We start from the raw sequence: 12,440 nt of genomic DNA, 5'->3' as shown, positions 1-12,440 counted from the left end.
TCCTTAGGTTATTTTTTAATCCTTAGTTATGTTCTTTTCAACTCTGTTCAAGATATAATGTGTTTGCTTAGAAATGTGCTTTGTCGTATTTGAGAACTTTGATGGAATGTGTATTAATTATTTGGTTAGTCTTCTGACATGAGGCATCTAGTTGGGTAGAAACACATGCACGCTGTACCAGGAAATCAATTTCCAATGTAAAGAACTCAGAAGCTACATATGATGTCAGGATGCATCCTTATTAAATTCAGATAGGATATTAACTTTATGGTTGACAGGTTTGGATTGTACACAAATGGGCTAATTTTTAACACATGGCAACTACGTTAATTAAAAAAAGATGAGTAAGGAATTCTTAACTTACCATCATATGTAACTTATTAATATTTTGAATTGAATTATTTTCCTAAGTAGTCTTGACTTTTTAGAGTATATTTTTCTCTACTAGTCGAGCTACAAAAGCTCAGCCAAGACAGATTTATGACCTTTTAAAAATAACGATGGAAAATGAAATCGGAGGAAACATTTTAGTATCTGCTTTGCTCTGAGGTCTAAACTGCGAACTCTCCAGTTCTTGAAGGCTTTGAAATGCTGATTCCAGTCTTCTTGTGGGTTCTTAAACACCTTCTCAAATGACCCATTTTAATAACCCGAAAGCTATTATATAACGAGCAGCCATAATTTAGTCCAGGGCTCTGGGGGGACCCTCACAGTTCAGCAATGAATAGTTAATGCAGTATAATGTTTAGCAGGTTATTAGTTTTCACTATACAAATGCTGATCAGGGAACACTTTTATAAGGTGTTTAAAAGAAAATGTAATTAACTGGTTGCGTGCTTCTGTTGCAGCTCAAATTGAAATTATTCCATGCAAGATCTGTGGAGACAAATCATCGGGAATCCATTATGGTGTCATTACATGTGAAGGCTGCAAGGTAAGCCTTTTTAATTGTTGTTGTTGTTTCTATTAATGTTAGAATGTATCTTCGTGGTTTTTATTTTTTGCTTCTCTGTCTAAAAATTCAACTCCTTGGCGTTTTGAATGATGAGGAATGACAGAACAGAATTAATATTTTGGTGTTAAATTACAATTAAGGAACTTATATATATATTTTTATGCCTTCCGTCAAAATGACAGGAGGCTAGAGAAAGGTATTTGAGCCGTGCTTGTCACTTCCAATTCCAGAATTGATTGAACTGATGAACAAACTCTGGTTATCTTTTTTAAAAAAGAGATGACTCTAGACTTCTATAATGTCCCTGTTATAAGCTTTATAAGAAGGCATTTCCAATAAGTTTAATCAGAATGTGATTGAAAGTCTTGTTGGCACACAGATGTTGACACATCTGGCCAAATTATGGCAAGGCTGTTGGAAAGAACTGGGTTCTGGTCCTGGCACCACAACTGGTGCATATTATTTTGAGCAAGTCTTAGTCTTTTAGTGACTCAGTATCTTTATCTCTAAAGTGGGCTTAACACCTGTTCTTCCTACCTTTTAGAACTAGTCCAAGAGTAGAATGAAAAACTGTAAATAAAAGTCCTTATAAACTGGGAAGTGCTATTTAAATCTAAATATCATCATTCTTATTGCTATTGTTAATATCTTAATTATTACTGACGCTGATCTCGGGACAGTATGTGCCACACATGTACAATGTGAGCGTGGGAAATAGAGATGGTTATCCTAATCATTCAAGACCCCCAAACTCGAATTGCCTCTGTTATTCAGATTTCAATTTATTAAGATTTAAATCCTCCTGCTTATTTGGAAGGGCCTTGAGACAGCTTACAGGATAAAACAGTGCAAAATAAACAGCAGAGGAGCTGTTTAAACACACAGGAGGCTTCAAAGACAGTTGATTGCCGCTGAACCAGGCCTGAATTAGCCCTAAGGGGTTTTGAGGCTGAAGCAAAAAATAAAATCCACGAATTTGGTTTGTTTTCCTTTTGTGAAATTAGAAAATACATGTCATAAAATACAAAATCACCTTCAGACACAAATAACTACTGAGAGACTTCAGGGAAATTTGCCTCGTAATTTCCTTGTGTCTTTGTTTTCCTGCTCATCATCGCAACACTTGCCGCTTTGTCAGTGTACAAATGCTTCACGTTGATCCCATCTTGGTGAAGCCTAGATTTCTGCACACCGCTGAACACACTTAATAATTTAAAAAAAAAATCACCTGCCTTTCAGGAATAGGGAGCTTGCTACTTAAAGGGGATTTTGAATTATTCATGTCTATGTTCACCTCAAGGCCTCAGGGTTCTGGATTACCAAGAAAAAAAGGTTATCTCCTTTTACTTCTGCAGTTTGCTCTCCCTCCAAATTATGTAACTAAATAAATGAATAAAATGAAATCAACTGCCTGGCCTACGCCATCCCAGGATGTAAGGAAGAGAGTGATCCGCCTGGGACAACTGTCACCCCAATGATTTTCAGAGTTAATTCAGCTGATGCGGCTGGGCAGCTTCCTCCTCACCCACTCTGTGTTCGCACCTCCTTCTCCCTGGTATGAGAGGACATGACCTTTCTTGATGAAGGGGATAGAGAGAGCAGAGCTCCCCTACCTGGATGTCCAAGCAAACTTGATTTCTGCGCATTGTGCTTCACAAGCTCCCAGGCATGACCAGATGTACCTTCATCCCACCCAAGAAACTGATCACTCTCTCTGACTCTTTCAGTATTGTCACATGTGGTTTTATGTGGCAAACTGAAATGAGTACCAGGAAGGACGTCCGGGGTGGGGTCAGGGGAGAGTGGGGGCTACTTCATATGAAACACCTCAACAATTCAGAAGGCTAATTAACAACATGCTATTCAATAAAATCTGAATTGATTGTCTGAGTACCACTGTGTTTGCAGAGGCATAAACAATATGTGTTTTCTTTTTATCCCCAATGTTTAGCTATAACAAAAATAAAAGCAATGAGAAAACAAAGGGCAGCTATTATTTCACAGTTGTCATTTTTCTACACTCCCTTCCAGATCTTCTACAGCCTTAATGCTGAAGAGTTTTTCACTTCTCTGTGGTTCTGTTCCTCTGTTTTATTGACTTTATACAATGGGAGTCACAAAAAAGCCAAACAATTAAAACTTAATTTTATTAACAGATTGGCCCTCTGCCCGGCCTGGGACCTAGACAGTGGTGTTTATATTTGATGCATATAGTCTCTGTCTGCATCAGAGTTTTTCTCTGCCATAACTAACGTTTTTGTTTCTAGTTTGGTGAAGTCAAGAAAATTCTGCTTTTGCCATTGATGTTAGTGTTTAATCATGTTCTAACCAGGTGAAGGTGGTTATCTGGTGACAAATTGTGAGTAATTTATCTGTGTGATAGTATCATTAGACATAAGGAAAATTTCTAATTGGATATATAAGTAGATGTCTAATAAGAGGAAAGAAAGTGACAGTCATTTTCTGAGCTAATCATTTTGTGAATGTATTTTAAATTACATTTTTCAATCAACAACCTGAAACCACAAGAAACTAGAGAACTTATTTAATTGCTGAAAGGATTATCTAGTTTACCATGTTTGCTCAGGTAAGCATTGCACGTGAACAGCAAAAATGGTAGAAATTTTGGTAGCTGTTTCTTGGGTCCCTGGGTGTTCTCAGCTCACCCTATCCTGGTCCCCTTAGTTACCTGTAGAGGGACAGTATTGTGTCATGCTTATGTTCTCACTATGGAACCAGACTGCCTGGGTTTGAATCCCAGCTCTGCTGTTCACCAGCTTGAGCAACTACCCAACCTCTCTGGGCCTCTGTTTCCCCATCTGCAAAATCAGGATAGTAATTGTTACTTCATAGGGTTCTCACATGCGTTTAGGCAAAGGACTTAGAAGGGGGCCAGGCATGTAACGAGCACCCAGTAAGCATCGGCTGTTGTCGTCATTCCTGGCCCAACTGCTCAGGCCTGAGTAATGCTGCTCTGCACAGTCAGATAGTACTTCCAGGACATGTGTGCGTCCAGTCTTGATTTTTGTGACCATTGTGATTTGTTATGTAGACTTTGCCAATAAAAACAACAAAAAAGATGTGCACCCCCTTGGGACCAGACGCTATGTAAATGCTGTTAGGGATCCAAAGCATAGACCTAATTCCTCCCTCAAGCAGTTTATGGTCTAGTTGCAGAAATGAGGCCTACCTAGGAAAAGCTAAAGAGCAGCACAAGAACTAAAGGCTCCAGGACAAGGCCACAATCTATACTGTGACGCAAGAAGCACACGTCCACTAGGCCACAAGGGCCTAGAAATGGTGAAGTCTTGGTGGTATTTGGGGGACAATATATAACCTAATTTGACTGGTGCAAAGGTCACTTTCTGTGGATAGTGGAAGATAAAGATACACAGGTAGGCCATTCCCAAGTTTTTAAGGGCTCCCTTATGCCCCGATTTTTATTATAAAAGCATTTTATTTGTTCTTTTGAAATAGCAAAGGAACAGTGTTGTAGCACTGCCAAAGCCTTGAATATTGCATTTCAGAAGACCCTAGAACCTAGGCCTGCAAGGGCTTAGTTATGTCAGTGAAGATGTTTCTGAAGGGCCAGCTTCATGGCCAAGTGGTTAAGTTTGTGCACTCTGCTTTGGTGGCCCGGGCTTCACTGGTTCAGATACTGGGCACAGACCTGCACACTGCTCATCAAGCCATGCTGTGGTGGCACCCCACATAGAAGAGCTAGAATGACTTACAACCAGGATATACAACCATGTGCTGGGGCTTTGGGAAGGAAAAAAAAGAGGAGGAAGATTGGCAACAGATGTTAGCTCAGGGCCAATCTTCCTTAAAAATAAAAGATGTTTCTGAGCTCTTGGAACATTTATTTAGTCCCAGCCCTGAGTGAGTACTAGGAGGGGGATAAGATGAGCTGGCACAGGCCTGCCGGGAAGAGGGTTGGTGGTGCAGGCTATGGAACATGTGAGCAGAGGAAAAGGCCAGAAATAAAATGAGAGGCTGTAGACGTTAGGATTAGGGTTCAATCTTCATAGTAAATAAAAATGCTAAAGAGTTTATAGAAAAATGACCATTGGTTGAGGTTTTCTTTTGAGAAATGGTCCTATTTATTGTTTAACTTCAGCTCCTAGCTTCATCATTAGATACAGTGGCTGCTCAGATGATGATGATGAAAAATTGATCTCAAATAAAAAAAACAACATCTGTATCCTTTAAGACTTTCTGGCTTTACCATTTCAACTATAACTTTTTAAATGATAATGTGCAATCGAGTATTGGGATTAGTGAATTGATTTCTGCTAAGTCTAGCAGTAGAGTAGCATTCGTTTGTCAAATATTTTGTTGTTAGTGCAGTCAAGTCAGTTCCAACTCCTAGCAGCCCTGTGGACAGCAGAGCGGAACCCTGCTCAGTCTTTTTGCACCATCCTCTCAAGAGCTTCCAGCGCTGTATCAGACAATGCTCCACTGCTATTCATAGGGTTTTCATGGCCAATTTTTTCAGAAGTGGATGGGCAGGTCCTTTTTCCTAGTCTGTCTTAGCCTGGAAGCTCCCCTGAAACCTGTTCGCCATGGGTGACCCTGCTGGTAATTGAAATACTGGTGGCATAGCTTTCAGCATCACAGCAACGTGCAGCTGCCACAGTATGACAAACGAAACAAGGGTGGTGTGGTTCCCTGACTGGGAAAGGACCCCTGACCACAGTGGTGAGAGCACCGAATCTTAACCACTAGACCACCAGGGCTGGCTGTCAAATATTTACTCATCAATTAATACATTTAAGATAATGTCTTATGCTGAGCTTCCTCTTCCACCCCGTAAAAGGAGAATCTGGAGTAGTTTCTTTGCATTAACAAATACGCTCTCTGAAATTAATGATAAAAAGCCTTTTCAAAGATATCTAGAGTGTATAATTGATACTTTTTTTTCCTGAAAGAGTTAAAACAATTTCTGGAGCTTTTTATCTATTAGGTTAAAAGGAAATGTCCATAAATGTTCCTTTTAGGCCCAAATTGTTTTTTAGAGGATTCTAATATTTTTATTTCGGTTGTGAAATATCACTAGCTCTGGACCAATTTTGTCTGCTTTTCAACATTGATACATTCCTGCTCAGCATTTTTACTTTGAGGTTTCATAAGCCCCGGCCCCAGTGTTAGAGCTAGCCATTGAAGATGAAAAGTAGACTTGGCGGTTATTACATCCTATAACATCAGAATTTCAATTCTATTACATACAGGTGATAAGAAAAAAAATTTGTTTAGGTAAATCTTCCAGTCCTGTGATGAAATGCACAAGTGGTAAGATGTGCTAAACTCCGATCTGCCTCATGATGGTTGGATTTTTGGGGTTTTTTTGTATTTTCTGTTTCTTTGTTTTGGTCTTAATCATGTGTCAGGAACTGCTGCCCTTCCTCAGCTCACAGAAAACTCTGGGCTTGTAGCCTTGTGGTGGGTGGGGCTCTAACACAGGGTCTGGCTCAGGCTAGGGCCCTCATGCTTTCTTAGGGATCCTGAATTGTGTTGCTGAGTGTGTTCAATGGATCGGCTCTGAGTATGGCACATGATAGTATGGCATAGGAGACATCGACACTTACCACATATGACTTGTGAGGTCAACTTGAATCAGAGGTCATTTGCACATACAATTCTACAGGAAGGCTACTCACTATTGAATGAGGAGTAGTTCAGGAGATCCGTGTTTCCGTGATTTATTGCTGCCAGATGTATGAGCGAGGGGCTGTACCAGCTAACTTTTGCGCATGAAGTTGCCTCTTCTTTTCTAAAGAACAAAGTTCCTTCCTCATTTGCTCCCTTGGGCACTGTTACTCCCACCCCTCCCCATTTTAATTTTATCCTTTCTTCTCCCTCTTCCTCTCCCTAATTTTAATTTATGCAAGCCCTCTCTTTACCCCTCAATAAAATTAAGTTGACAATGATCTTTTTCCCCTTATCCCGATACTTAACTTCCTGCCACGTTTATTCAAAGATATGTCTTCTTCCTCACCCCCATACTTCTGAACATTCTCAACAGAAAGTTCCCAAGATACATCCAATTGTAACATAGTGCATCCTTTTACGTATAGGATTCTCCATTCTTCTCAGCCTCAAATCGAACGAGAGGGAGACATATACTCACTTCAATAGTCCCTCGAATTCTAAATTTTTAGTTGTATTGGAAAATACAATAATTCAGGCAGGCATGTGAGCATTCACAATAAATCAAAGAGTTATGAATAAATCTTGGTTGTCAAAAGCAAATGTGTAGCCGTTCCAGAGCGGCTGCCATTAGAATTCAGCAAGGCAGCTGTCAGCTGTTTTCTTGTAATTAAACAGCCAATGAGCAGCTAATTAAGACATATGTGTATACAGAACTGGAAGTGGGTATGTTAATGAACTGTAGGAATCAATTCATTAAGTGAAAATTGTCAAAAGACCAAACATCAGATCAGCATTTCAGCCTGTGCCTCACTGAGAAGGAGCACCAAGCAGGAGGGGAGCCCCAGAGCAAGCCCCCCTGAGCACCTTCCCAACCACACCCACAGTTCGGTGTCCAGCCAACCCACACTTTGGGACAAAACTATTAATAATTCCGAGAGGAAATGCCATGTATATTTCAAAGCTTTTTATTAAGTAGCTCTAACAATGAAAGTGTTTTCCTACCTATATATAAACCTGATATTCGAGAAGCTATAAAATGCCATATCCCTCACCTTGTCTCTGAACCATTATGTGGAACTTTGACTATAGAACTGAAAAATGGGGGGGGGGGGTTGCGTGTTTGTTTTGTTTGGTTGTTTACCTGTTTTTGTTCGGTCTGCCCTCCGTGTTTGTCTCAATGCTTTTTTGGTGGTGCATTAAGAAGTCTTTGGCCCTTGGAATAACATGCACCCAGGGTTCAGGAATTCTAATCCTGGCTCTTCCCCTTACCTGCTATGTGACTTTGGACACATAGCTTAACCTCTCTGCACTTTAATTTTCTCATTTGTAAAACAGATATAAAAATACTTACTTCGCAGAGTTGTTGTGAATTGCAAATAAATAGTGTTTGTGAAGTGTCCTACACCGTGCCTGGTATAGAACAGGTATATGATTGTCACCACTGTTTTTGTCGCTGCCATCATGTTTTCCTCTGGTCATTCATTCAGCAAGTATTTGTTGACTTCTCTAAGTACTGGGTTAGCTATTGAAAACAAAGAAACCAGGCCATCAGTGAGGAGGCAGAACTGTAAGACAGCCAGTTAAGGGCTGTGACGGGACACCTCCAGGGCTCCAAGGGTACACATGGGAGGGGCTCCTCAACCAGCCTTGAGAGGGGCAAGGTCAGAGAAAGTGACTACTCCAGTGAATTCTGAGGAGCTTTCCAGGCAGTGAGTGTGTGCGGTGGGGGAGGGGTGCCCTTAGAGGAACTGTGCACACAGGAGTTTAGGTTTGGCCCGAGTGTGACTTTGAGAAGAGGACTGAATGTAGGAGAGAGTTGCCTGGACAGGCGGTCGTAGTGTGGTCATCAGGAGGGAGCCATTGAGGGCTAATAAGCCGGGATCTTTGGTGACTGTGGGAAAATGGACTGGAGGGAGCGAGAATGGAAGCAGGAAGACCAGTGGGAAGACTGTATGACAACGAATTTGGGAGATAATAGATATGGAAACCAGAAAACTGCAGTAAAGATGGAGAGAAGTCGATGGATTTGAGAACTGTGAAGGTGGCAAGAAACAGCCTAATTTGGTGACTTCGTGGATATGGGTGGGGTGGAGGCAGGGAGGAAAGGAAGCCCAACTTTCTGCCTTGAGTTACTGGAGTGAAGGTGGTACCTCTCACTGAGCAAGACAACACTGGAGGAGACGAGGCTGGGAAATGGGCAGTGGGTTGGGATATGTTCCATTCTGGGATGAAGATAAAACCGTTCAGCTAAAGTTTCTGAAGAGAGAGAGAGTGTGTGTGTGTGTGTGTGTGTGTGTGTGTGTGTGTGTGTGTATTTCGGGGTGGGGGAAATGGGGCTACAGAAGGCCAAGCCACACTTTGGGTAAATACCTATCCAAAGTAGGGAAGATTCATTCTAACAGCCTGATGGAAAGCTGGGGATCCAGCAAGGACTGGGCTCCGTCCAGTCACATGCTGATCAGTTTTTAACAACCATTCTCTGGAAAACAAACAGTGTCTATATGTATCTATGTCACTGCAGTGTATATTTCACTGATAGTACTTCACACAATTTACAAATATTAAAGTCTGCAATACTCTTTATTATAAACTTCATATAGACCAATGATTCTCCCTGAATGCTCTCACTGATTTTTGCTGAAGTCTTACATCCGTGCTTGTGGTTGCAGTTGACGAAAGACTGTAGTACCACCATGAATGTTGGTTGATATTTTCATTTACATTAATGAATAAGAGGAAAGTGAAACAAGTGAGACATATTTTGGAACTTCACTCATTCGTCAGCGATGACGTGAGTAATGTCTTTGCTGAATCAGATAATCGTTTTTAAATACTGGAAGAATGTTTCCTCAGTGTTTGTGTGCTGCTCATAATGTGATGGCTACAGATATGACATACTTTTAAATTTTACCCTCCTTGCTATCATTTTCTTCATTCCTTTTTAAATCTGTACAATAAGCAGAACAATAAATCAAGCCCCAATTGGTAGCATTTGCCAATTTGGTGCATGCTGGTGGTATAAAGACTCCCCCACAGGGTCAGTTACAAGCTTCCCCAAATGGCGTCTCCTTGAACACAGAGTAGGGAAGAGATATACAGTAGCACACCATCCTGGAGTATCTCTACCATCAGATAAAATTGATGTAAATAACCCTGAGAACATGGATAATAGCAGAATAGTAATAAAATAATAAGTTAACTTTTAATATTGGTTATATTTAGTAAGTGGTTCACAAAATTCCACAAATTTTAACATTCAACTCTTGCAACCCGATATGAGCCATCTTCCTCACACCATGGCCTCAGTCCTGGTCCTGGGGAGCTCCAATCTAGAGGGATCAATGAATAGTTTCATAGTGTACAGCCATATTGTTAAAAAAAATTAAGTAGAATTTTCCAGAGAAGAGAAGGCAGAAATCATAAATAAAACTCACTGAAAGGCCATCTGAAAGGCTAGGTGAGATAAGGGAGGGAGCACTGGAGGGTGATCTTTGAGACAGTGGAAACTGCGGCAGGAGCTTGATGCGCAGGGAGTCTGTGTGTGAGCAAATCGAGACTGCATGACATTAGGTTTTTAGTCCAACACTTAAGAGATCCTTAAGTAAGAGGACACTGCAGTTTGAGTCCCATCACTGACACCTACCAGCCGTAGGACAACCCTGAACAGGTCACTTCCCATATCTGAGCTTCATTTCTGTTATCCGCACAATCAGAAAACTAGAGTAAATCTCTGCTTCTTAATAAAAGGAAAGCAGCAGAGTCTTCAGGAAGCCTTGTTAAAATATTTACCATACAAAATTGACATTTCTTCTTTTTTGACCTACAAAAATGGCAATTTCATATTGTTCAAACTATTATGTATGCCTGGACTACATCCCCAAAGGTTCTGGTTCAACAGATACAAAGTGCACTTTTTAAAAGCTGCATGGGTGATTCTGATGCACTGTCTGTTTGAGAACCACTGAAGCTGATAATCTCTCAACTCCCTTCCAGCTCTAAAGACCTGTTTGTGTTATTCTAATTTACGATTCGTATTGCTGCCTGTTCATATGCTGCCACTAGGTGGTGGTAGTGTGCCACAGTCACACTAAGTATGGACTACTACCCTGAAATTTCATCATGGCGGCTCTCTGCTCTTGCCCACCATGTTTATAATGACACATCTCCACGTATTTTGACATCCATAAAAAGTGAACTTTCATGAAAGGCAAAGAAGTACTTCATTAGTTCATCTTTTAGAAATAAAACTCCAAAATTACGTACTTAATATCTTTCCCAGCTAGCTTACAGTTTCAGCACTTTCTCTCTTCTTTATACATACCTCACCAACCCCTCCCAAGACTCCATGCACTGGCCTGTGCTGCCCCTGCTCTCTGTGTGGCCTCCAACTCCCCAGCTGCTGGAACTCGTGTCTCAGCTCACTGACTTCTCAGTGGGACCCTCTCCAGGACCGCTCCCCAGTCAGTCAAGACTCTGCTTCTACACTTATAAGCATGCTTCTACCTTGAGGTAGGAGGGTACCTACCATACTTTCCAGTCTTTCTTCCTCTTGCTTCTCCTTCTTGTAATCTTTCTTCCTCTTCTGTGTTCATTAGCTTTACATATTTTGTCAGTTTTAACTTCCCAAATCCTTAAACCTCTGAGAAACACCAAGGAATGCTGAAAAGTAGAGTTTTTTTTTAAAAAAAAGGAAGCCCGAGCCTTCATTCTGTGTGAAATGCAAAGTTCAGTGTTTATCTGAGTCACAGAGGCTAACCCTCTGTCTCCCTTCACAGCTCTCACCTTCTAAGCCCACTTGACCCCTCCCATCGGGTATTTGATAGCTCTCCTTGGGGGCATGACTCTGTTGACTTAGTCCAAAAGAAAGATCTCTTCTCTGGTTCTCAGCTCTGCCACTCCAGAACTTTGAGCAGACACTTGCTCCTCTGACTCGGTGAGGAGTAACTGGTGCTGTGAAGAGTCAGGTGTGTCTGCTTGCTTGCTCTCTTTTCCCAAACCCTTCACAGCTGAGATGTCTGAAGAAGGGTGGTCCCTTTCCAAGCAGATAGCTTGGAGCCAGACATTGGTTCCAGTCTCACGCCATTGCTCAAAGCGCATGGAGTGCCTCATGGGTTTGCCTTGCCATTTACGGCATAATGACTCAGACATCTTTAATGATGGTGACTCTGTGTCCTTGAAGTAAGTTTGTTGTAGTAGTTGTTGTTGTTTGTTTTCTAAATGAGCCAAAGTAACTTAGAAATAAGTAAGGTGAATAAAAAGGGACATAATCCTGGTCAGAAATGAAGGAAGATCAGGAGACCATGAGACTGGCTTTCTTGGGTGACTGAAACCCACACCAAGAGGCAGCTGTAGAAGAGGAACCTGGAATGCCTGGGCAGCGACACGTGGTCGGCTGCAGGGGCTCACGGAAGGAAAACATGGATTTCAGAGTAGATGAGTCTTGCTCCTTTATTATGCATACCTGTTTCTTTGCACTGCCTAATTTAATGGTTGCCCTCTATGAGAACAACCAAGTGGAAATCCTTCTGACACACAGGGAAGCAGAAAAACAAAAAGAATGAAAGTGTGAATTCTGGAATTAAACCATATGAATTCATATCATGCCTTTCCCCCAGGCTGGAGGTGGGGTTCCAAGCAAGTCATCATGCCTCTCTAAGCCTCAGTTTCTTTGACCTTAAAACAAGGCATAGCACCTGCCTCACATTGCCCTTGTCAAAATTGAATGATGTAGGTCACAGAAAGCACAGGGTGTCTAGCACATGAGAAGCAGTCTTAATGATACCTGCGATTTGTTTTAGTCAGTTGGGTAAGGTACACAGACACGAAAATGACT

General features: G+C 41.4%; 1 protein-coding gene across 3 annotated transcripts in view; it reads left to right on the top strand.

Annotated features, from left to right (window-relative positions):
- Window positions 1–12,440, top strand: part of RORA (RAR related orphan receptor A) — a 98,727-nt gene that overhangs the window by 57,875 nt on the left and 28,412 nt on the right. For all 3 annotated transcript variants that reach the window (XM_046652183.1, XM_046652185.1, XM_046652184.1), the window contains one exon: window positions 849–934. In XM_046652183.1, coding sequence (XP_046508139.1) covers window positions 849–934 — 86 coding nt within the window. The remainder of the gene's footprint in view (window positions 1–848; window positions 935–12,440) is intronic.

Source organism: Equus quagga, chromosome 2 (assembly GCF_021613505.1).
Source record: "Equus quagga isolate Etosha38 chromosome 2, UCLA_HA_Equagga_1.0, whole genome shotgun sequence".
NCBI lineage: Eukaryota > Metazoa > Chordata > Mammalia > Perissodactyla > Equidae > Equus > Equus quagga.
Note: the sequence above shows the minus strand (reverse complement) of the source record. Positions and strands in the feature narration are given on the sequence as shown.